Here is a 24815-nt window from a genome sequence, read left to right as displayed (position 1 = left end):
AGAAATGACTAGTATTCAAAAATGGGCAAATAATACATTTTACATCCACAGATTCATTACTCAACAAGGCTCCATTTTTAACAGTGGTATTTGGTGCATAAGACTTTCACAGAGCAGTGCTGTAGATCCCTGCAATTTGGCTCACAACTTCAGAGGCATGAGAAGCTAAATTTTGCCTGGAAATGTACTGAAAGAGTGAAAATATGCATTGCCTATGGGAAATATCACTTAACCACAAGGCAGACAGACTTTACTCTAGTTGCAGTTTCCAGATTTTGCTGCAATCTGTAGCACTTTGCAGAATCCAAACTTGAGGTGACAAAAGTATCATAAAAGTGTTGAAAAAGTGACAAAAAGGAAAGGGCTGTAACACTCACACCTACTACTATCTGTATTTGCAAAAAACCAGCAAGAAACTCAAGATCACAAGGCTGGGAACTTGAATAATAAACAACTGGGACATGTCCTCACTTGGGGAAACTAACAACACAACTATTTCTTCAGGTTTGGATAAAATCTTTGATGTTTGGGGCATGAAAACCACCATATTTACAGTTTATTTCTCTCTCTAAACAAATGCTATTTTTAGCTAGATATAGATACACATTGCTGGAACTAGATGATCTTTAAGGTCTCTTACAATCCAAACCATTATGTGATTCTATGCTCTATTTGTATGCATAAAAAATATAGAAAAATATACCCAAGTGTAGAAAAATAAAAATTAAAAACCAATGTAAAATGAAATTATAAAACTAGTTGGAGGCTAAAGCTGGAGGCTAAAGCATGTCTGAATATGCTCAAAGACAGTGAAAGTAACAATTTTTGAAAGCAAAACACTGACATACACTGTATAAAGTAGATAGTCCTTTTAAGTACAGCTTGCTAAACAAAGCTACACTGCAAACTCCAGTGCAGGCATGAACCTAAAGCTCACAGCTTTAAGAGAAATATTAACAGAAGAATTTTAAGGGCATTAAGAGAAGTATGGGTAAGCCATGAGTTACAACAACATATAGAAGAGCCAAGTCATGTTATCCAGTAATTTAAACTCATTTGCAATGAACTAATTCATACAATTATTGAATGATTCAGCTTTCAACACAGTAGGTCAATACTGAGGCATTCAACCTTGAATAACTATGATTATTTCACTAAAAGTACTTTTCTCCTAAATATACTGAAGAAAAACAACCACAGTGTACCAGTAACCACTTGAATAAATCTTTTTAGTCATTACTGTTTTAAATAATTTTGGGAAGAGTACTGGTTTTTACCTGATGTTGAAAGCCACATCCAGTAAATATAATTATTGTTATTCATTATATAGTGCTAGAAAGTTATTTATTAGTACTTCAAAGTTCTTCTCTGTTTCACTAAGATTCTTAAGCATTTCTTACATTAATCCTTACATTTGTTATACTGCAGGCCAAAGAAAAATTCTGCTTTATTTATGGTTCCTATGACTGTTAGGAGGAACAGCAGCACCAAAACAGAGATTAAACAATTCCTAATGCAAAAATGTATCAATTACTTCTGTAAGTTTCTTGTAACCAGAACACTATTGTTTTTATTTATGAGTTACTTAAGTTTAGCATTCCCTTGGACAGTCAGGAATACTGATTCCAAGATCCCATGCCTCTTCTGGCTTTTATTTCAATATTCTGAGTGGGATTTCAAAAGAAATAGAGCTGAATGCCAAATCAGAAGTGGCTTCCACTGAAGCTGGCTGCTTACCAGCAGCTTTGTGACAGTCCTTGTAAAGCAAAATCTGTGTGATTTGCATCTCTGTCTCTGGCCCTTTCTTATACACATCTCTTGATGGCTAGAACTAATCCTAGGTGCCATCCTTCCAGCCTTGTCTCCAAATCCTTCCTTTGAACACAGATTTTTTCTGAGACCATCCAGTCTGAATTCTCTTCCCACATAAATGTTGACTTTTAGTTTTATATTGGTCTCAAACAAATGTGAGATGAAATAATAAACATGAAATTACAACCAAATGTTCTCATTGTCACCTTTTAAACACACAGATTTGGATTTCTGCACAGGACAACTATCTTTGTATGTTTGTAAATGACCTGGCAGAATATACTATCTAGTGTTGATATTATTTACATAGCAATAATGAAGAAATTACACAGTGAATACTATAAGCTTTGCATCATTTATATTTCTTAAAAACCATAAATGTATTACAGAAATTATCTCATCTTTATCTCTCCCACCATAAAAATGTTTCCAGTTTGTTTGTCACTTTATCTTTAATGACACTGATTATTTTCCTTACATGTCCCAATGATGTAACTTTATTACACTAAATAGAAAAAAAAAGGTGTGAATTAAAAAAAATCAAATCATCCATGATCTGTACCTTGGCCAAAAGGAAAGGTGTGTCTATATACAATGTCACTGAATATTTTGCTTGGATTTTGCAATTAGATATAAAAATGAATGAGTTATTTCTGAAATTTTTGAGCCAACAGATCTCTCTGGTAAGGAAGGCACATGTGCCTCTAACCCCAGGGTGCAGTGAAGCCATTTGACACAATGATTCAGTATTTACCAATCAACTCAACAGAGTCACAAACTCTACCTGGCAACAAAATTAGTTGAAATAAAGATGTGGTCATTCTGGTTGGCAAGGACCAAAGCTGTACTCCTCTATAAACCAAAGAAAATTTTACTTTGCCTGTGGTAAAATGTTCACAAGGGCTCTAAGGAGAACAGACAACATAGAATAAGAAACCTTTAAGAGTGTACTGCATTAATAGATCTCATTTCACCAATCACTAACAAAGCAGTCTTACTCTACAATGTGTGATTTCCACCAAGGAAAGTAAAATTAGAACAGTTTCCTCTGGGTGCAAAAAAACCCTAGCAGCAAGAAGAAGCAATAACACACTCAAGAGTGGCAGCTGTAGCTGGAGAGCAAAGGCTGCGCTGTGAGCAACAAACTCACAAGCATCATGTCTCTTTAACCTACTAAGGTTAAAATAATCGAAGTCAGACAGAAAAGAGTCAGCTTTAAGACCTAAAAACACAGCAGCTGATTCGCTTTTGATCTCTGTTTGTAGGTCAGACTGTGATTAGAATAAAGTCTACTTTCTGTTTTGCAATTTGTGAGGAACTCATGAGGAACACCAGGGAAGATACCTTGGGAGGCCACACACGTCTGCTCAGTGAGAACTGCTCATAACTGAGATTTTCAGCTTTAGGGAAAGGAAAACAACAGTCAGTCAGATAAACATCTGAGTTTTTCAGCCTGCCTTACTGTACCTTAGAAGACAGTGCCCAACTGGGTGGCAGCTTTTGAGGAACAAAACAAATGCTACTGCTGCTACTTCACATCTGCGGCTGCTCTTTTAAGTGTCTCCTCTGGTTTTTTCTGTCTTTGGCAGTTTTCTCCAGGATTTAGTCACAGTAAAAACTTGATCACTTTTAAAGGCTTCCTATTTATACTTTGTACATCATCTTGACTTCTTTTTAGACTGACTGTGATGAAAATGACCTTATAAATTACTATTTTCTACCACCCAGTCAGATGTTCTGCTACTGAAATCAGGGGCACTTCAATTCACTTGGTCCTCCTGCTTCTTAATAAATATGCCCACAAAGCCCTGTGAGATCATACTCTTAATTTATTATTCTCCTTCATCTAATCGAGAGCTCCCTTCAGTAGTTCATATTCCAATGAATTTGAAAGGTGACCAAGACTCACAACAACACAAAATGACTAATCTAAAAAGGACCTTACAGAACCAATTTGTCAGCTGAGTGCAATGACAACAAAGCAATTTGATAAACACCTATCCTCCCACTAGGACAGATCCAAACACTGCACAGATCAGGCACCACACACCACCAAAGGAAAACATTTAACACTATACCACAAGCACTATCTCCCACAAGAAGCATTCATGTCTCATATTGCAAAATCATGAAAGTTTTCAATTTACAACTTTGCAGGTGCTTACTATTCAATTTTACATATTTAGTATAATGTAGGATGAGATTCATCTTAGCTCTGGTGACTTACAGTGCAGACAACTACAGCTGATCCAGTTCTCTTAAATTCCCTTTGAATCAATGGGAAGAAACAGGCACTGCTGGCACACCCTTAATTTAGAACACTTTATGGTCACCTTCACAATACATGAATTGTGCTGTTGCCTTCAATAATTATTCTGACTAGATTTATTACCTATGTCTATATTGACTATAAAGGAGACCTAGTAACCTAGTATGAATAATTCCAGTGGAGACATACTTACTTTTCTGAATAAAATTAATTTAAACAGAAGTATGATTGAAATGGTTATCTGTATAATTGTTGATAATTAAAAACAAGCTTGCTTTCTGTTACTCAAAGTGAATGATCTGGACAATGACATTGTCCAGATCATTCACTTTGTATATCATAAATTATTCAGATGAAGTAGCGTATCATACACTTTAAGTTATTAAACCAGAACAGAATTATTTTGTTATGTGGGAGAAAGGGAATATAGTTGGGTGGTTTTCTTTTGTATTAAAATCAGATGCCAAAACTTAAAAAAACTACTTTTAGGACACTAGCTTAGGCAAATATTATGCCTTCATGATTTTTCTTCCAAATGAGCTTTAAAATTGGAAAACACCAAGCAAATGTAATAATTCAAAGAATTACCATGACAAACAAAAAAAAAAAAGAGGAAAAAAAAGACTCCTCCAGTTGTTTTCTGAGCCACCTACTTGAAAACATCCATACACTCAATACAAATTTCCTTACACTGGATACTGTTGTTTTGGTTAATAACCCCACATTTTCCCCATTTGCCCTTATTGGACAAAGAGCTGCTATCAACCTTATTAGTTCTCTTTTGCTCACATTTATATCAGAAGTACTGTTAGGAAAGCAATTTAAAAAGGAACACTAGACTTACTGTCAAAGCATTGAATAGATGTTCAGAAATTTAATAAAGAAAAAACATGAATTTTAGCATCTTTCTGAAGATTTCAGCATGAATCATTTAGGTCTATTTGCATCTCAAAGTTTAAATATTTACAGAACTTCTGTCTGTCAAAACAGTGAAGTAGCCTCTTTTCGATTTCTATCTCCAGAAAAAAACAATATCAAAAATTCAGAGCCGCTTTAACCTTATCAGAAAATAAGCAACTACAGCACTTCTCTAAAGCCAGATGACCGGCAAAGAACGGGGTTTTCATCAATACTTTTCCTTAACATCTATTTTTGCAGCATAAAAATCCTCTAATACCCTCTAAACTTCAGAGAAATCTTGTTCTGAAAACAGTCTACACACATGTCCCTCAAAATCATCCAAAACTAATTTTCAACAAGACTGCAAATGGATGAAAAGCCAACAAAACCTGGCATGGGAAGAGACATTCCTGAATGTGCTCTGACGAATGCAGCATTCCCTATGGGGTCAACAAGTTTTCTGGCAAATTCATCCTTCATAACATGCTGGAAATATCAGCATACATTTTTTGATTGCATTACAATTGCTTGGACCAGTCTTCACTGAAACCTCTTTAACAGGCAGAACAGAAGGGGACTGTAGCTGAAATTGCAAGAGATGCATAGCCTAGAGGAAACCACCACTATTTTGATGTTCTGTCATTCTTCTGAAGTGAAACTTACTTCCCAAATTATAGCAGTGAAACAAGAGATATTGCCTATGAACAAATCCCAGGCACATTTACCAACATTTCTCTCTGACTGGCTTAGCTATGCCTTCATTGCCAGAGTTGCTTGACCACTATTACTGAACGGCAGACATCAAGAATGTTAAGAGAAGTGGGTTTGGGTTTGATTTTCTTTTTCTTTAGCTTCAGAATCACCTCAATTTCCAGAATTTCTGTAACAAGAAAGTCTTGTTTTTCTTGTTCTAGGAAAAAATCAGCTTTGTAAACCTGTCCTGTCTCCCCAGAGTTCCATGTTTCTGTCATCTCCTCCTCCCTCCTCTTCAGGCCAGGACCAGCAGCAACTGCTACAACAATCCACTTTTGGCTTGAATACCCACAAAGTGCTCAGATATAGCACTATGAAACACACAATGAGGAAAATCTGTCACTGGTCCAAAAAGCTTCCCAGCAAAGCTGCAAAACTGAAAGTCACACCACATATATTGCAAAATGACAGTTTATCTAAGGGTTTTTTTTCCTTTCAATGTCAAGCAAGTCCTCGTGATTTCCAGTCACTCCATCTCAAGCAGCCTCTGGAAAGTCTGTTCTCTTGTCATAGCTCAGAGTGCTTCACCAAAAGCCAGACTCTAGTGAGTAACTTTCCACATTGATAGCAATTCTTTCAAACTAAGCAGTCAGATGGTCTAAAACGTCCCTTAGGCAAAAAAGAAAAACAGAAAGCCTGAGGGCATTGGATGTGCTTGATCATCTGAAGACTGTCTTTTCTAAAGAAAACATGTTTCCAGTGTGCTTTGCCTGTAATATTTTTGTACACATTTGGGGAGTGAAATTTAAACTATCTTCTTAAATATGAATCTTCTGTCAAGACCTTAATTCATAGGGAAACAGGATAAATGTTTGTAGTGGGATGAGACAAATGTGGATGTTGTATAAAGCTCAGAATTCCTGTGTGGGGTGCTTCATGAACTGCTCCAGTGTGGGTTCCTCAACAGGGTACAGTCCTTCAGAAACACATAGCAGCAGTGTGGGTCCCCACAGGGTCACAGGGAGCAGAAATCCTGCATTTGTGTGGGCTGCTCTCCACAGGCTGTGCAGCTCCTGCCTGGAGCCTGATCCAGCATGGGCTCTCCATGGGCTGCAGGCTCCTTCAGGGCACATCCACCTGTTCTGCTGTGGCGTCCTCCAGGGGCTGTGGGTGCCTCTCTGCTCCCCATGCATGTCCAGGGGCTGTGGGAGGACATCCAGCCTCAGCACAGCCTGCACCACGGGCTGCAGGGGAATGTGCTCCAGTGCCTGGAGCACCTCCTGCTGCCCCTCCTTCTATGGCCTGGGCTCTCTGCAGGGCTGTTTCCCTCACATTTTTTTCACTCCTCTCTCACAGAAGCTGTGCAGCATTTTTCATCCTTTCCTAAGTATGCAGAGGTACCACCAGCATCACCAGTCTCAGCTTTGGCCAGTGGTGGGGCAGGTTTGGAGCTGGCAGACACCAGCCGTGCCTGGTGTGGGGCACTCTGATCTCTTGTCACAGATGCCATCCCCACAGCCCCCTGCTACCAAAACCTTGCCCCATGAACCCAGCACAATGCTCTTCTGCCAGCTCCTCTGACAGGTGCCACAGATGGGGGCTGAGGGTTATCCTGTGCCAGCCCTGGGGCTCCTCTCTGCTGATGAGCTTACTGGCCTGAGATCAAGTCTTTGAAAATTCTTGTTTGAGCTAATTAGCTGTGGTCAGCAATTTTTGGTCTTTAAACATTAAATGCTATGTTAAAACAAACTGGTATGTCAGGTAAACATTATTCAGGGCTGCAGACCAAGTTATACATTAATGGAATGTTGACTATGTTTTGGTTTTTATTTCAACATTCCTAGTATACTAAAGTTTCCTATGATACTCATTAAAATGATCAAGAAATGATCATAGCATTTTAACAAAATCTTGCTGGATCTTGTGAAAAGAAATTAACAGCAAATTTTCAAATTTTTACATCTTGATCCTGTTTCTGGGCTGTAAATATTGGCTGAAAAATGCAGCAGCCAGATGACTCAGATACTTGCTTCATAATAACTGAGCAGCTCGAAATCATTGAGAAATTTTTGTTGGCTTAAGTTTCTGCCAGTAGACTTCATGCTGGATTAAGTCAAGTTTGTGCAGGTTGGCAGTTTTGCTTTGTGACCCTTTCACCTCTTCTCCAGCTGCTTGGTTCTTTCCTTCTGAGATCACTGCAGCAGGATGTCCCCAAGTCCCTTTCACTGCAAACTTGGTGCCTCTGCTTTCACTGTGCCTTTGGCCAGTCACACCACCCTCAGCACTGCCAGATAGGGTATTTCTAAACATCCCAAAATATCTCTCTCAATGCATTCTGTAATGCAAAAGGTGGACCAGCAACTGCATCACACTACTCTATTTTGAGATAATCTCACACAGTAAACTGTAAACACGTCAGTTCATATCCACCCACAATAATACTATTGCCTATAATGAAAAACTGAATTATATGGTGTGCATGCAAGTAAATGCTTGTAGGTTGTGGTGCTACAGATTTCCCAGTATTTAAAATGTTTTATGAAAAGATAAACATAAAATATTATACTACTATGGACATCTCATAATTGTAAATTTCTCTCAAAATACAAAGAAATTAGAATTAATTTATATTTAGGCACTGAACTTTATCAGTACATCAAAGCACTCCTTTCAAAAATCAGCTCATTTAACCCCTGCCATATCCAGGACTTTCTGCATCAAAAAGAAGCAGCTTAACTCCAAAGCACTTGTGCCCTTTCTGCTATCAACTTAGCAAACAGACACACTGTAAGGCTTATATTTATTCACTTTTACTACTTTATTTAGATAAAGAGGCCACATTTATGTGTAGCACATCTTAAAGAGAAGCCCTTAGAAAGACATCAGAAAAATTAAAAATAAAAAAACTTCAGTAAATTGTTCCTCACAAGTGCTACAGTTCTAACAGTCTGGGTTTACAGAACCAGACTCCAGCAGATAAAGGCACCTACCTCATGTTTAGGGACAAAAAATGTATTACAAACCCTTTATTCAAACAAGGTAAAAGAATGATTGTTTTGATCATTAGTTTGCAATGTGTGAAAAAAAAAAAGTTCTCCTGTGAGACTTAGATGTTGAAGGTAGTAGCTAGTAGCACAATGGCATTTCTAAAAGACTTTTTAGAGCCTTAAAAAAAATTAAAAATTAAAAAAAATACAAAGCAGTTATTTGAGACTCCATCATAATGATGCAATATGAATTAACTGACACACTGCTCAGAAGTCAGTAATTATGACTAATTCTTTTCATATGTGCAATTTCATGTGTCCTTGTTGTCTCAATAAGGCTATAATTTCTTAAGACCTATTTTCTTGAGAGAAATCTGAAAATCTCAGAGGAAAAAAATCATATGGAAAGTGTAAGTAAAAACTGGGCACTATTTAAAAAAAATATTCATGTTAGTCAACTCTTTTCTATAATTCAGGAATAAGGAATGAGGGGAAAAATAAACAAAAAAGTTTCAGTGACGAAATAAAAACAAATTAAAAATAGAAATACAGAATACATAGGGAAGAAGAGAAAAATATTTAGCCCAAAATGAAGTAAATTAGAAATTATAAAATAAAAATCTGATGAATCTAGAACACTGAGGAAAAATTTATGGTGAGAGGCCAGAAAGCTAGTAAAGTTACAGCATACAAGGTACAAAACAAGGCTTATGAATACTACAGGCCCATTTAGACATAAACACAAAAATGAAAAGAATATTACCAATAACACAGTTTAGTATTTCTTTTGGTTCTGTTTCCTAATATGAAGAAGAGGATATTTATGAAATTCTCTCTAATAGTGCTTATTGAAGAAGAAGAGGTTTAGCAATGTCTGCCTGGTACTACCTTCACAAAATACTAGATGAGAATAGCTTGCGTCTGCAATGTCTGGACATGGGTAAGATGTTAATCTTTAATTGATCTTAGAGCACTGACAAAAACACAAAAGAATGGAAATAGCTAATATAAGGGATTGCTGTTCATGTTGACTGCAGCAACAATAAACTTACTCATTATCAAGATATTAATGTTCACTATTATTATCATCCAACTAAAAAAATAAAAGCTGCCTGAATAACACAAGAATAAATCTATATTGTACTATCTAGAAGTAGTTACACTTAGTGTAATATCCACAAAACTTTGCAAACAGATTATTTAAAGACAGGAAAACACATCAAGAATGGTGGAACAGTCACTATTTTCAAAGAACAATAATATAGGAGTCTTAAGGAAACAAGCTAAAACTGCCCAAGACTAATTTTACAAGAAAGGAACAGATATTGAAATAAAATTAAAGACTGTTTATCAGCCTGTGATTACAGAATAATTTGCATGTTTTCTATTACTACTCGAACTTGTTACAAATTCTGTCTGTGCAACACACACATGCACATATATGTGTACACCTATGCACACACACACCAGGTGTTTATAACCTGGCTGACACTCTTGCATTTTCAGGTCAGTTTTTCACAGCCAAGCCAAATTTCAAATGCTGCTTACCCCAGGATACGATTCATTCCATGCCTAGCAGCATAATGGAGCGGAGTATTGTGCTGATACGTTTCTCCATAAGAAGTATTTGGGTCAAGAGTTTCTTTGAGTTGAGGGTTGCTCTCATAGATTTGGCAGGCCAAGTTTTCATCTCCATTTATAAGAGCTTTGCGGAATTTGGTGGTTGTATTTCCCATGTTGCTGTCCTAGCTATCAATGGCACTTCCTTTCCCCTTCATCCACTTGTTGTACGGTTCTGTAACATGCTTCACAGCCTAAAAAAGACAAAAAACATTCCAGTTATTCTCTAAAATACTTTTTCCTTGATGAAAAGAAAGAATGCAGAGCACTGTAAATAGACAGGTGAAGAAGAAGTACATAGGGCCTATGTACTTCTCCTCATGAATGGCTAAAATCTTTCTAGGTAATGCACACCAATTCCCAATTCTTCACAGATCATTTCCCTGATAAATTGTGGATCTCCCTCCCTCTGCAAATATCTTCACTACCTACACTCTTTAAACCTATGGAAAAGAAATGGCTAATATTGACCTGTATTAGAAGACTGGCATGAACACTGAATTTCCATGAATGAGAAATGAATTAAAAATTAGATGTTACTTCAAAAACAGAATAGATCTAAAGCAAAATTCTTACACAAGGAAGAAAAATTCTTCAAAAATATGCAATAAAGCAGACATTAGTTTAACTTTTAATTAAAGAAAATCATATTAAAATATGCTTGAAGCACCTGAGCTTGTATAGGTGGATGCACACAGCACCCTTCTGTGCCAGTAAGATGAATGCCCATGAACACAGGAATTACCATGGCCCCATCTTAACAGCTCTGCTAAGCAGACTCTTTTAAACACCCAGGCCCTTACACTTAGATCTACAATGAATGGGTCCACACAACATCTGGCATTTGTACTGGCACAAACCAACTGCACCTTACAGTACTCTGAAGTACTTTCCAGCTGCTGTGCTCCCCAGCCTCTCACCTTTACCTGATGGAGGCACCCAGCAGATCAAGCTGCAAAAAGACAGGGCAGAGAGAGCATCTCTGCTCATGACATAGGACAGCAGGAGCCTATCTGGATGTGCAGCTGCAGAGAGCACATGTTGGTTTATGTCAGGGCACAGACAGGGGAGTCAGCACCGGCTGCAGCTGGTAGCACAGTGAACCTTCTAGGAGGTCCCTTTTGAGCATGAGTCATCCCATCCACACTGCTCCATGCCAGACCTTTCACCCCACAAAGAACACACAGGGATCCAAATATGCCAGGCATAGCAGGTTAGGGGATTGAGACTTTGTTGTGCACATAAAATCAGACAGGGAGGAGCTGCCCAGTACCTTAAATTCAACTTGCTGGGACTATCTCAGAGCTACTATTTCTACACTGGCTTTCCAACACTGTTACTGGTGCCTCTCCAGCCTCGTAGACAGACAAAACAGAGGAATCCAAGGGATCTAGAGCTGCAGAGAATCCAAGGGAATCAGGATGCTGATAAAATTCACACTAAAAGCAGTTGAAGAAGCCTGATGAACAGCTGCAGTGACACATTTGTTCCCCCAGAGCTGTTGCCACCAGTCGCCTCATCAGCATGGTCAGGTCTGTTCAAGAAGGAGAGAGGTGGCCTTGGTGGCCTTCATTTTAATCCTTTGTCCTACAACATTTTGGTAAGGCAAGCCTTATTTTGAGCTGTTGTGAGGTAGCAATGACTCTGCTGTATCAGCTGCCTCCACGTACTAAACATGTTGTGTGAGACCAGAGTCACCTAAAGAAGAACCGAGTAGGCACTCATCCAAATGCAAATGGACATCCTTCATATTTCTAGTTATATCCACAAATCAAAACCTAGATTATTCAATCACACTACAGATTCTGCAGTATCCTTCTGTCATTGACTTATTTTAAAATACAAACATGCAGGTACTACGCAGATATAATATTTATATTCTTCAAGAAAGTCACTGCATGTTGACATTACTATGTCACAACTCTCAGTGCCATAAATTAATGTGTTTTCAGATGCAAAACTAGATGCATTACTCTACATACTGGGTAGTTTCAGGCTTTAGTCTATAAACCCTTTAGTCTATGAAGAAAAGTTCTACACTCTTTTATTTTTATAACATTCAACAGTCAGGATCACAGGAATAACTTGAAAGAATGATTTCACTTAAGTTTAACAAGATTAGTTTGTGGTACTGTATTATCTGTCAATCCCTATCTACCACCAGTAGCTCTCAAGACTATAAACTAAATTAATGAGAACAAAGGCCTAAAAGATATCAGAATCACCATGGAAATCAATAATGAAGATCCCACTAATGGCTGTAACACTAAGAAAGCAAAAATCATTTGAAATTAGAACGTAACGGCACTGATTTCCATGCATTTATTTCTGGAAATTAGCACACAGATAACTTGCATCAGCTGCATAACATGCTGCTTCTTGCCCAAACTGGAACATTAAACAAACCTGGGTAGGGATGAATGAGAACACTGAGAGTGGAAGGAGATAAGATGGTGCCTCCAGGCACCTGAGAGAAATCTGGGACAGGGTGGTTCTGTTCAGATGTGAAGATGAGATCGGAATGGATTTAGGCAGGGGTATGGAAATGCATGGGAGAAGTGAGGGTCTCTATGGGGGGAGCTAAAAAAGCTCAAGTCATTTTTGTGCAGAAAAGGCAAAAATTATTAATTCTTTTGTACACTGAATTAACTTTATTTACTTTTGATGCAGTATGGATATATTAGAATGTTGGACTGTCATCAGTGACTACTAATATAAAAGATGTAGGCACATTGCTTGGACTATTATGTACATTATCATGTCATCCAGAAATTTTAGGAATTTGCAGACTGCACCATGTAAGTCACTGAAAACAGCAGTGACATCTGCTTTCTTTAAAAAAGCTGACAGCCTATGTGTCCAATAAAGGGCTAAATATGACAAAGACGTAATACAGAAAGGTGAATGAAATTGAAAGAGTAAAAAACTTTTTTTTGTTTGTATAAAAGGATCAGACTCCAAGGGAACTGAATCTCAGCCAAAGGAAAGGGAGAATTTTAAGAAGGATTATGAGACAGAGCTATGATATGGCTTTGAAAAGACGCAAGTGAACTCCAACACAAAACCAAGAATGAATGCAGAGGTATTGAAAATTTAGCAAAGGCTAATGTAAATATAGCCATCACATTATCAAAATAAAATGAAAGATGATAGAATGGGGATATCAATGAAGGCCCTTCAAGTGATGGCAAACAGCTTATATTTAATGTGATAGCAAGAAACTGATCTCTGGAAGAATGGAAGGAGGGAAGTGACAGGTCAAAATTAATCCAGAAAACAATTCTCTACTTAAAACACATGATATGATAAACTACATAAATGTCTGTCACCTTCATACAGTATCCACAAAATTTTTAATTTTTAACACTACAATAGGCACTATTAGCCTTTTATGCTTTGCAAATTTGGTGGGCCACACAGTAGTATTTTTTGTTTTCTGAACTGCGATTAAACAGGTCAGCAGAAACACAGAAAGACAAGGGAGAAGCTGTCTCTGTACCCTGGCTCTAACAGTTGGCTCCCAGCACGCTTGGAAGTCCAGAAGAAAGAAAGATGTGACAGCTGCTGCCTCTCTCAAGCTGCTGTAGTTGATGAGTGTCCTTCTGTAAAATATTCAAGATCTGCCCATTTACAGTCATCAGTTCATCTTTCAGCAAACAGCCCCACTGCATCCACCACCAAAGCAGCCTCTGCCTCAAGTGAAGGAGAAAAAGGACAAAATGTCAGCTGATGCAACAAAATTCTGACCTGAGAATGGCTGAAAGGGGCCCTGTCTGATGCCTTTTAGTGTAGTTATCTATCTTTCATGAAGAGCTTCCAACCTGTTACATTCTCAGAGAACAGAAAGTTAATGAGCAAAGATGGAACCAGACATTCAGGGAAAGGAAACTTGGTTCACTTTTTCAGTCTGTCCTTTTGTGGTTTTAGAGGTGAAGGGCATATAACACATACATTGCCTCTGACACAGGTGGCAGGGAAGTGTCTGGAAGGTTATCAGCCAGTCAGCCTCAGAGACCTGGAGAGCTGAACTCAGGTGTTGTTAAAGCAGTTTCAGCAGCTCCTGGGCTCACATGGGTAGTGTGCAGTATCAGTGTCACTGGCCTTGCTTCCCTCTTTGTATAAACCCTGCATTTAAAATCCTTAGGCTATTTTTTAGTGTCCACATCACAGTGGGAAAAAATGACCACACAAACATGAAAATTTTCTAATATTTTATCTAAATAAAATGAGACTTGAATAGAATTTTACAGGACAAATACAAGATTATATTTTCGGTAGGGAGATCTATTCACTGAATTGTCAAGCTCTGTGCTTAGAGAAAGACTCTATCATGGCCTTTAGCATAACCTTCTATCATTTATCATAACCACAAACATCATTTTACACCAAAGAACTCAGGAAAAACTAAATGTAATGTTTGAAAAATATTTCCCATATTAGTTCTGAATTCCAAACATCAAGTTCTAATTTTGAGAGTATATTTATTACTGTATTGCCAAATAGAAGTTCCAGCCTAACAAAACCCAAAAACCACCCTAAAGTGTAAGAGAAGATTAATATAAACTCCATCAGGGCCATCACATTTCTCTGCCTTAGCAAAGAACAGTAATTTCTATGGCTTATTAGCAACACTTGGTATCACAGCTCTATAAAAATTTAACAAAGAGACAGCCACTCTTATAGGAGCTTGACAATTGAGTACAACATGATAAAAGTGGATAAAGAAAGACATGAGTAGAGCAAGGAAGCAATGAGATTCTGAGGGCAGTTGCCCAGTTACTATTGATTTTTCCATGGGCATCATCATAGAAGTGAGTCTGAAGAAGAACAGCAATGACATCATAGGATTTTAGAAGGAGTTCTTCCTTTCTAGGTGCTTGCTAGAAATTTGTCAAAAATAGTAAAATATTGTACAAGGGGGATCAGGTAAGTATTTTGGAAACATCATACATCTAGCACTCATTTAGGAACCACATATTGAACACAAAAGTCTTTCATGACACAGCATATCTTTTCTCAATTTACATTTTAATTGCTTTAATACTAAACCAGAATTTCTTACTGAATGGAGGACTGGCACGTGTTGATACAGCAGCTGTTCTAAACCTTAGGAAATGAAAAAAAGGGAGACAGACTGTACTGCATCACACTGCTTAGAAAATCTATCAAAACCAGTAACAAAATACTCAGGTTTAACAATGAGAAGAAAATGCTATATATTTCTTGCACCAAAAAAACCTAGTGTTTATATAATGAGCAATGATCAGGATTGAAGCGAATAATCATGTGCAACTTTTTTTTTTTTTACATGTAACACTTCATAATTACACAGCTTAACCTTAAAAAGTTTAAGAACAATTTGCAGATTAAAAACCTTAAAAACTACTTCTTAAGTAGTTTGTCTTGTAAACTAAAAGAATATTCTTCTGGAAAAGCTAAGTGAGCCAAGATCAAAGACTACGTAGCTCCTCATACTTAAATCTTAATATTATTAAAATAAAATATGTTAAATAAAATTAGTGTATATTACATGGCTTCTAAACCCTTCAAGAGACAAGTGATAACAAATTAGTAAAAATTTGAAAAAGGATAAAAAGATATCAAACATACTTGTTTTTACCTGGCTTTTGATGAAACTATGAAATACTTTGTATTCTAAAAGCATCTTCTGTTTCAAGCACAGTTAGCTCAAAAGGTAGCTATTTTATTTGCTTTGGATACACAGTTAAACAGCTCATTTTTTAAAGCTGAGTTTCTAAACTGTTTACTGCAGAGTCTGTCCTACATTATAAATAATATTTTTTGCAGAAGGGAACCACAAACAACTTCATGGTTTAGGAGAAAGCCTCGTGACCTGTATGCTTAGGATGAGTGTCACATTATGATGTTGATAATTTTAATCCTCATTTCTGGGACAGACTAACACAAATAAAGCAAGTCAAAAGTTATGTTCAAGAACTGCCAGAGAACCAGGCTGTCGCCCAGAAACAGCAGAGAAAGACCTCAGTAGAGCTCTTCTTCCTCTCTTAAAAAGTTTAAAAAAAACTTCCCCTCTACACAAAGTTTTAAAAAGAAAAAAAGAAATCTCACTTTACCAAGAAGACAAAACTAAGAATGAAGCACTCAAATGTGCATGCCTACTTTACATATGGATGGCACAGATGCCTGTAATTAAGATGCAGCAGAAAAGGCTAAATCTAATTTTTACATGTTTATAGTCAAGATTTAAGATTTGTCAAATTTTAATTAATTACAAATTGTTCTCTCTGGATACCTGTATCTGGGACAACTTTTCTGCAAAGTCTGGTAACAAATGCACTTGTAAAGCTTGAGAACTGGTTATATAAAAGACTGGTGGTGTTTAGGGTTTTTTTTTCACACACTGAAATATGCTAAGGTTTGTGCCAAAAGTTCTAAGTCATCAACAGGAAATAATGAAAGTGTCTCTGCCACTTTAAACCTCTGTGAATAGGACTAAACATTATCAAACTCTTGTTACATTTTACACATCAAAATGCAGAAAAAAAAATAATTGCTATGCCAACATCTCACCCTTCATACAATGATCACCAATATAACATTCTCTATGCTTTAAATACCAAGGTTGAAAAGTGGCAAAAATGTTGAGAGTTGACTTGAATAAAACATAGTGTGGGCTAGTGAGAGAATTAATTATTTCCTCATTTATATGCTTGTGGGATAGAGAGTCTAGCAACTTAGGTTACAATCTCTTTATGCTAGCATATGTACCCACAAGTTGAAGGTTAAAATTATTGCTCAATTTAGTAATTTGAGACTCTGGCTTACTGACTCAGCCATAAAGACTTTCATCCAGGTGGAATATTTTCTTTCAGACACGCTTCTTTCACAACTGTAGTTTGTGGAATAAAAAGGATTTTAAGAATGGCTTTGGTTTTCTTTGCACTGTTGCATTTAAAGGGATGCAACTGGGCCAGCTGCAACATTGACTAGAAGCAGTTTAAGAAAAAACTGTTTAGATGTAGCTGAAGTAATAGCTACATTAATTTTAACTGTGCTGTCTACAATACTTGCTTTCATAATTTTAATGAAATGTGGTAAATCCATTGTGTTTTAGGTAAAAACATACATGTCAGGAGAGATAAGATACTATGCAGCCAAACCAAAGGTACATTGTGATAGCTGGACAAAGACTGCATTCCTGCAGGTAGTCAGGGAGAAAAAATCCAGCAGCACAAGGTAAAAGGAGCAATCTGTTGTGGTGTGTACTTTTTTTTCCCCTTTAGTGAACAGCAATTCAGTAGGATGGAACAAAAGAATCATCATTCTATAATTATGCTCTGGAATATCCATTGGCCTCACCTGTAATTGTGAATTAATTTCAAAATTCTTTCCAGGGTCTCATGTCTGTAGAATTTTTTTTTTTTAAATAACAACAAAACCCTCAAAGTTCCATGAAATTCAGGTAACACTTTGGAGTTGTTCCCAATGCAACTGTCTGTCAAGGCCTTAATAATCTTAGTAATTTAATTTGCTGTACTTTAGTCAGTGAGATGAGAGAAATCAGAGAATCATAGAACATTTTGAGTTGGAAATCCCACAAGGATCATCGAGGTCCAATTCCCAGCCCTGCACAGGACAATCTAAGGACTCATACCATGTACCTGAGAGTGTTGTCCAAAAGTTTCTTGACTCTGTCAGGCTTGGTGCCATGACCACTCCCTGGGAGTGTGTTCCAGTGCTCAACCACCCTCCAGGTGAAGATATTCTTAATGGTATTTTTAGGTTCCAGGCATAAAATACAGCAGAACTTTTTTAGGGCTAGCTCTTCAATCTTTAGGTTATGTAGACTACTCAAATCTAAAATCTAAAAGATTTGTACCTAGTCTACCAACACTAGGACCCTAAGCCCTTCTCTATCTAGATCAAAAGGTGAAGAAGCAGAAAAAGAAATGTTTGTTGTCTTATTAGATTAAGTCAGGCTACAGACAGACATAGTTCTGGCATTTCAATCCCAAGCACACTGTTTTAGTATAAAAAGCTCACTATAGACTGTTCCACTAACTAAAGTAACAGTACACTTTAGGTAAAGTGCATAAAAAAACCTGTTTTTTTATTAAGGATCTACAAAAGTGACTTTTGTGTTACAGGCCAATGCTGATAGCATCACTTTTCATCACAAAGAAGTGAACAAGTGTCACCCAGCACCTGTATAAAGAAGCAGCAGCAGCTGATGACTCACAGGACACTTAGCATCAGTGAGAAACTAAAGAATATGAACCAGAGACTGGTAATGTTCTTAAGCAGTGCAGCACCTCCCATGCTGGCAGCATGTGAACACACTCCAGTCACCGTAGTGCTTCTCTGGTTTCTCCCTACCCTCACACACACCTCATGCCCAGAGGATGGGAACCTCTCTGCAAAAAACATCCAAACACACTTTGCTTAGCTGTGAGATGAGCTGAACTGAGCTGAGCTGCTGCTGAAGACAAATGTGTGTTCTCTCTGAAATCAGATTCAATAGCCAAAAACTACAGAGAAACCACCCACAAGAGTTACAAGGCAACAGTTCATAGAGCTGGGGACAGATGGGACTCACAGACTGATGCTGTATGGGGCAGAAAGTCTGAAGAAATTTGTGTATTTCTGTCAGATTGATATGCCTAGAAAAAGTGAGAGTAAAGACAACCAGTCCTGGTACAGAGCACAGCCAGAACATGAAAGGAGGAATGAAGGTGGCAACATAAAGAACGACAGAAAACCTCATGGGAACTTGACTGATCGATCTCGATAGGGTGCCTGGACCCTGGCCTTGACTGGGTCCAGGATGTATTTTTCAAGTACATGTGCTCACCTTAGCACAGGTAAACAAGTTTGAAACTGCATGAGGACTCAAAGCCAACCTTCTGGAGAACCTCTGGTAGAATATGGCCAGCCAAAAGCTTTAATACCAACTCCATTTTCAGTGGTGTTTAACTGAGAATTGAAAACAAAATTTACTGTCTGCAAGGCACATCCACAGAAAGTGAAACTAAACAGGATGGCAACATAGGGATGCTCATGAGGACACTCCACAGTAAAATCTGAAAATCCCTTATACATTTAGAAACTTTAGCATCTTCCTGAAGCAGAAGTTTCTCAGTTTGAGGAAGCTGTTTCATATGCAAGAGTATCAGTTTGTAGGGTCATACCGGATCTTGTAAATATGAAAGAGGCCTGTATGGTAAATCATCAAATGCAAGGATAGCTACACAAGGTCAGGCACCTGCAATAAGACTGCACACAACAAACTTCATTCCTTCCTAAAAGCATGCAGTCTCATTTGGAAATAATGACTACCTAAAGTTAATACATTTCAACATAAAACCTACTGCTTTTATAATCAGCAATATGTTTCAAATAAAATAAAAAGCTGAAGAAAGAAATAAATCTAGATTTTTCAATGTCCAGTCTCACAAAACATGCTGTATTTGAGAATGTCAAAGGAAAGCAACAATCACCATATACAATCACTGACTTTTGGCTCATAAGAATACTACTGGGAGGACCAGTATTCTTTATGAAGATTCTATTTGTGATAGTTCCACAGGTTGCATGTTCTGAATAAAATAACCAACACTTACTGTATTTCCTCTATTACTACCCAGGTGACTTAAAGCACTGAAGAGAAGACTGCACACCATTTCAAGGAATATGCAATTTTGTCAGCGTTCCCTACTTACACTTAAGCAAGCTACACTTTGAAGACTAGACTAAATCTCTATTTAGCACAGTATATTAATAGCATTAATATCTATGGATGAAATTTTGTAAAATATACTCTGATTACATGAAAGGACTATCTGTTTCCATGTTTTCATGTGAAGGTGAAGAAAGCACATTCAACTGTCTGAGACATTTGATGAGCATTGTTCACAGACGTACTGGACCAGAAAGAAACACGCACGTACTTTCATTGTTTCCTGGAGGCATTCTTACGTGCTGGTTTTGTTCCTTGTAAAGCTAAATGACAATGTGACCCTGCTGATCTTTCAAAGAGATCTTGATTTTTTTTCAGATGAATGAACAAATCAATTTCCTTTTAACAAAGAGGTAATTTAACTCGTCAGCACTCCTTCAAAGCAATACATTCATTTAAGGTCTAAACACAGAATCTGGGAGATCATTGTGTGTCTAAAATGAGATGGATTCCTGTAACAAAGTATGTTTTCTACACAGAATTTAAGAAGCATTTTACAACATTTCTGAGAGACAACTTCAGGAACAATTTAACTCTTTTTAGTCCAAGCACCCTGCTTATCATGGTGCTGACTTCCCACAATCCCAAGAGTCATCCCTGCTAACTAAGAATGAGCCATTCAGGTAACTGCAGTGACAAGGATTGTCACTTGCATCTTACGTACACCAGAAAATTAGAACTGCAACTGCTGAACTTCTGATAAAATGTCTAATATACTCACTAGCAAAATTCTGACTTTGGCAGGGAAATCGCAAAAGACATATTGGATCTAATCTAAAATTAATTTAAACAAACATATAACTTGAAGAAGTATTTTTAACTTTTGCCAGAACACCTCTGTTGAAATATTTGGCTGTTTTTTCCAGTGCATACAAACAGTTTAACAATTTACATAAAGGCTATGGATAACAAAATTTAATTATAGTATGTCATATACAGTCTGTATTTAGGAAGATTATTCTTGACACCAGTGTAATTACAATGAAACACAACCTTATTGTATAACGATTTTTGGCTTTAGGATGAGTATCAAGCCAAAGAAAACAGAAAGAGAATAAAGATTTTAAAGAAATCCAATATTACCTTAGCTTTAATCACAGAAGGGTTTGTACTGGAAAGAATCTTTAAAGATCAAAATATCCAACCCTTCTGTCCTGGGCAGGGACATCTTTCAGCAGACCTGGCAGCTCAAAGTCCTGTCCAACCGGAGCTCAATCATGGGGCATCCCCAACTTCAGAGAACCTGTTTCAGTGCCTTGCCACCCCCATCATAAAATATTTCTTATGTCCAATCCACACCTACTTCTTTCTGTTTAAAGATGTCTTTTAATGCCTCTTGCCTTGCCAAAAGTGGCCTTGGTAAAAAGCCTCTATCTTTTCACGGAACCCCCTCTAATTATTGAAATGCTGCAAGAAGGTCTCCCCAGAGCCTTCTCTACTCTGCTTCTGGGCTGAACAATCCCAACCCTTCCAGCATTTCTTCATAGGAGAGGTATTTCAGGCCTCTGACCATTTTTGTGACAGTCCTCTGGACTCCCTCCAACAGGCCCATTCTTGTACTGGGGACCCCAGAGCTGGACACAGTGCTCCAAGTGGCATCTCAAAAGAGCAGAGCTGAACAGAGGGGGGTAACCTCCCCTGACCTGCTGGCCATGCAGTTCTATTACTTCTTTTATCAGTTCTCCTACTAACATAATCAGCATACCTAGGGACTGATGCAGACACTATTACAATACAAATGACTGCTGTTCAGTGTAGAACTGTTACTGACCTTTCCCATGTAAGGCAAGGAACGGAAGAAGGAGAAATGCAAGGTACCAGAGTCACTTTGCAAAATCTTACCTACTTGGCATCAGAATTACATGAAACAGAATATTACACAGGCTTAATATAAGAAAGATTTTCGAGAACCAAAGTAGTTTTACCCAAGTAGTAAAATATTCATCATTTTAGTAGAGAAGTTTTTCAACTATTTCCATGAAGCTTTCACCTGAAGTAACTGTACAGACACTGGGATCATAAATAACTGTACAGACACGGTGCCTGATGCTTAGTGGAACTTTCCCTGTGATCACATCCAGGGGTCACGCTGAAGCCAGAGAAGACAGTAACAGCACTCATGCCATTTCTCCTATGCTCTCACTATTCCTGCTGGCAACCAGATAAGAGAGTGGAAAAAGAGCAGCAGAAGTAACAAGCCTGGCTGAACTGCCAGGAGCAAGAAAAATGCAGGAAACAAAGGAAAACAGCAATAGGTTGAAATGAGAAAGGACTCTACAGAACTTTCCTCATCCATGGGCCATTGTCATGTGAGACAAATAAGGCAGAACTAGTTGGTGTTTATTTTAACTAAAGGGCATATTAATAATGGGCCTACACAAGTAGGTGAATTGTGATTATCCTGACCAAACATTCCTGATTCTGGCTTGGTTTTTTTAATTTCTAGGAAAGAGCTGAGGCTGCATAAGTCTCTTATGAATATTTCTTTTCTGCTGAATCTTTCTAAGATTAAGGCTTATCAATACAATGCCCCCTCCAGTCAGGACAACGAAGTTTCCTTCAGAAACAAAGAGAAATATAAACTAACAATTAATATTACTACCCTTCCTGACATACAAGCTTAAGGAAAAACAAATCTTACAATGTGCTTTAAAGTTAGTATTCATATGAAAAATCTAAGCCATAAGCAAAGAAAGTAGATGTTCCATGATAGAAATAAAATATTTTTTTAATTTTAATTTTTTTTTGCTCTTTTCACAGCTAATATTGCTGAGAAGTTTGGGAGCATCAGCTGGGAAGTTTTCTGCTCACTCCTGGCTGGCATAAACTTCAGCTCACATGCCCAAAGAATATTACAGAATCACAGATGCAGTATTTTTTTTTTAATCATTCTTTTAGAAGTCTTGTTCTGCTTATCTCTTACAGTCTTCTTAAATAGCAAAACTTTGATATAAACCCCATACTTTATATTCAGAACCACAACATCCAGGTCACCAGATTCTTACATCTTGTGTCTGCTGGAACATTTCACTATTGCATCCACTGTTTCAATTTCTTATTATGCCTGAAAACAAAAAACTCTCTGTTCATGCAGAAATGTGTCATAACAATAAAAGAGCATCTGTGCTCCAACAAATCCAGTGGCATTTGTACTGGCTAAGGCTAACCAGTTTGCAGTAAATTTTCATCTTAAATTATTGCAATACAATTGTAGAAAGCTAGGAATGGTTTTGTTTTACTGGTTTAGCACACAGACTACATCATACTTCACACAATCAGCCTATATAATCAAATTATTAATCCTTCAAAGTATTTTAACAGTTTTCCACTTTACCAGCAATTTTCAAAAGAGTGAATTAAACCAGATCCAGACATCTCTTTGGGCATCACCCTGTGGTTAGGCTAAAAGATAAAGGCAGGTAGACAAGGCTGTTCAAAGGTATCTGAGGCAAGATATAACCTCAGCCAGACTTGATGATCCGAAACTATTATGTCAAAGCAATGTCTGACCTAGGTAAATGGCTACTTGATACAGCAAAAGATACAGATGGAGACCAGCAGATTCTAGATGAAAACTAGTGCCCAGATTTGTGAAACTGTCCATGATTTTCTAGAGAAGAAAGAGAGCAAGTTTTTAGGTACTGAGAAATAAAGAATCCTTGATGGCAGTAATGACTCCTATCCCCTTACAATTTTCTAAGGGAAGAAATTTCTTTAGACCAGCAACTTAGTGATTGATCTTGTCCTGAAATCAAAATTCTCCATTCAACAGTTTTATTTACTCATAAGTCTTCTTACTGTTTGCATCCACAGTGTCCAGTGCCTAAAAAATTGTAATAGATTCTTGGAGCCAATGTGTTCTTGAGATTCTGAGTTCAATTGATTTTCAGTTTGGAAATTTGAAAAGTTACCTGGCAGAAAAAAAACAAAAACCAACCTACAAAAGTCAAACCTTTAACCTTTTATAGCTCCATGACACAAATTAAAAAAAAAGGAATTACAAAAGTATGAAACAAGCCTTTACAAAACTAAAAAAGCAAAACCAACAGGTTTTTTTCAGCTCTGTAGATTTAGAAGGGCTGTGGCATAAATTAAAAATTAGCTCTGACAAAGACTGGTAAGAATCCTCTGCTGTTTTGGAAGTTATTTCAGACTGACTTGTAAAAATAAGTGTTAATCCTCAAAAATAAATCTGAATTTTGCTTAGGAATAAATATCTGTGACTCTAAATGAGGAAAAAGCTAGTTTCTTCCTACTTTGAAAGAATTTGATTCCTAACAGCAATGCTGTTTCAAGACATTAGATAATGCAAGCTAAAAATTATTTTCATTATATACATACTCAAATGTTAGTAATGATAACTAGATAATCTAAATATCTCATTTACCACTTCTACTATTTATATGTCAACATTTTAATAATTAATACAATTTATTGTGCACTTTCACAAAACAGTCTAATATCTGGTTTGGATCCAAATTTCTAATTGTTTTAGACCTCACAAATAAAAAATCAAACAGACAATATTTAACTGCAGTTCTTTTAAAAGTTTGTTGTTACTAATACATGCATTTTTAGTTCCCATTTTCTTTTTAAGTATTGTAAACATAATAATGGCTATACTGGATCAGATAATTCCATGTCTTCTCATCTCATTCCTTGTCCAGAGCTAATAGCAGAGTGTACCAATGAAAAGTACAAAAACTGGGCAAGAACAGAGGGACACTTCTACACAACACTCTCCCAGTCTCCAGCAATTTACCACTTGACAAATTTTTGAGGTAGATATGCTAGGTTTATATTAATAACCTGTATT

General features: G+C 37.2%; 1 protein-coding gene across 5 annotated transcripts in view; it reads right to left on the bottom strand.

Annotated features, from left to right (window-relative positions):
* The window catches only part of ANKIB1 (ankyrin repeat and IBR domain containing 1), an 89009-nt gene that overhangs the window by 45810 nt on the left and 18384 nt on the right, over positions 1–24815 (bottom strand). For all 5 annotated transcript variants that reach the window (XM_077174809.1, XM_054637813.2, XM_077174804.1 and 2 more), the window contains exon 2: positions 10210–10475. In XM_077174809.1, the coding sequence (XP_077030924.1) occupies positions 10210–10397 (188 nt within the window). In that variant the 5' untranslated portion in view covers positions 10398–10475. The remainder of the gene's footprint in view (positions 1–10209; positions 10476–24815) is intronic.

The sequence above is a fragment of the Agelaius phoeniceus genome, chromosome 1 (assembly GCF_051311805.1).
Source record: "Agelaius phoeniceus isolate bAgePho1 chromosome 1, bAgePho1.hap1, whole genome shotgun sequence".
Taxonomy (NCBI): domain Eukaryota; kingdom Metazoa; phylum Chordata; class Aves; order Passeriformes; family Icteridae; genus Agelaius; species Agelaius phoeniceus.
Note: the sequence above shows the minus strand (reverse complement) of the source record. Positions and strands in the feature narration are given on the sequence as shown.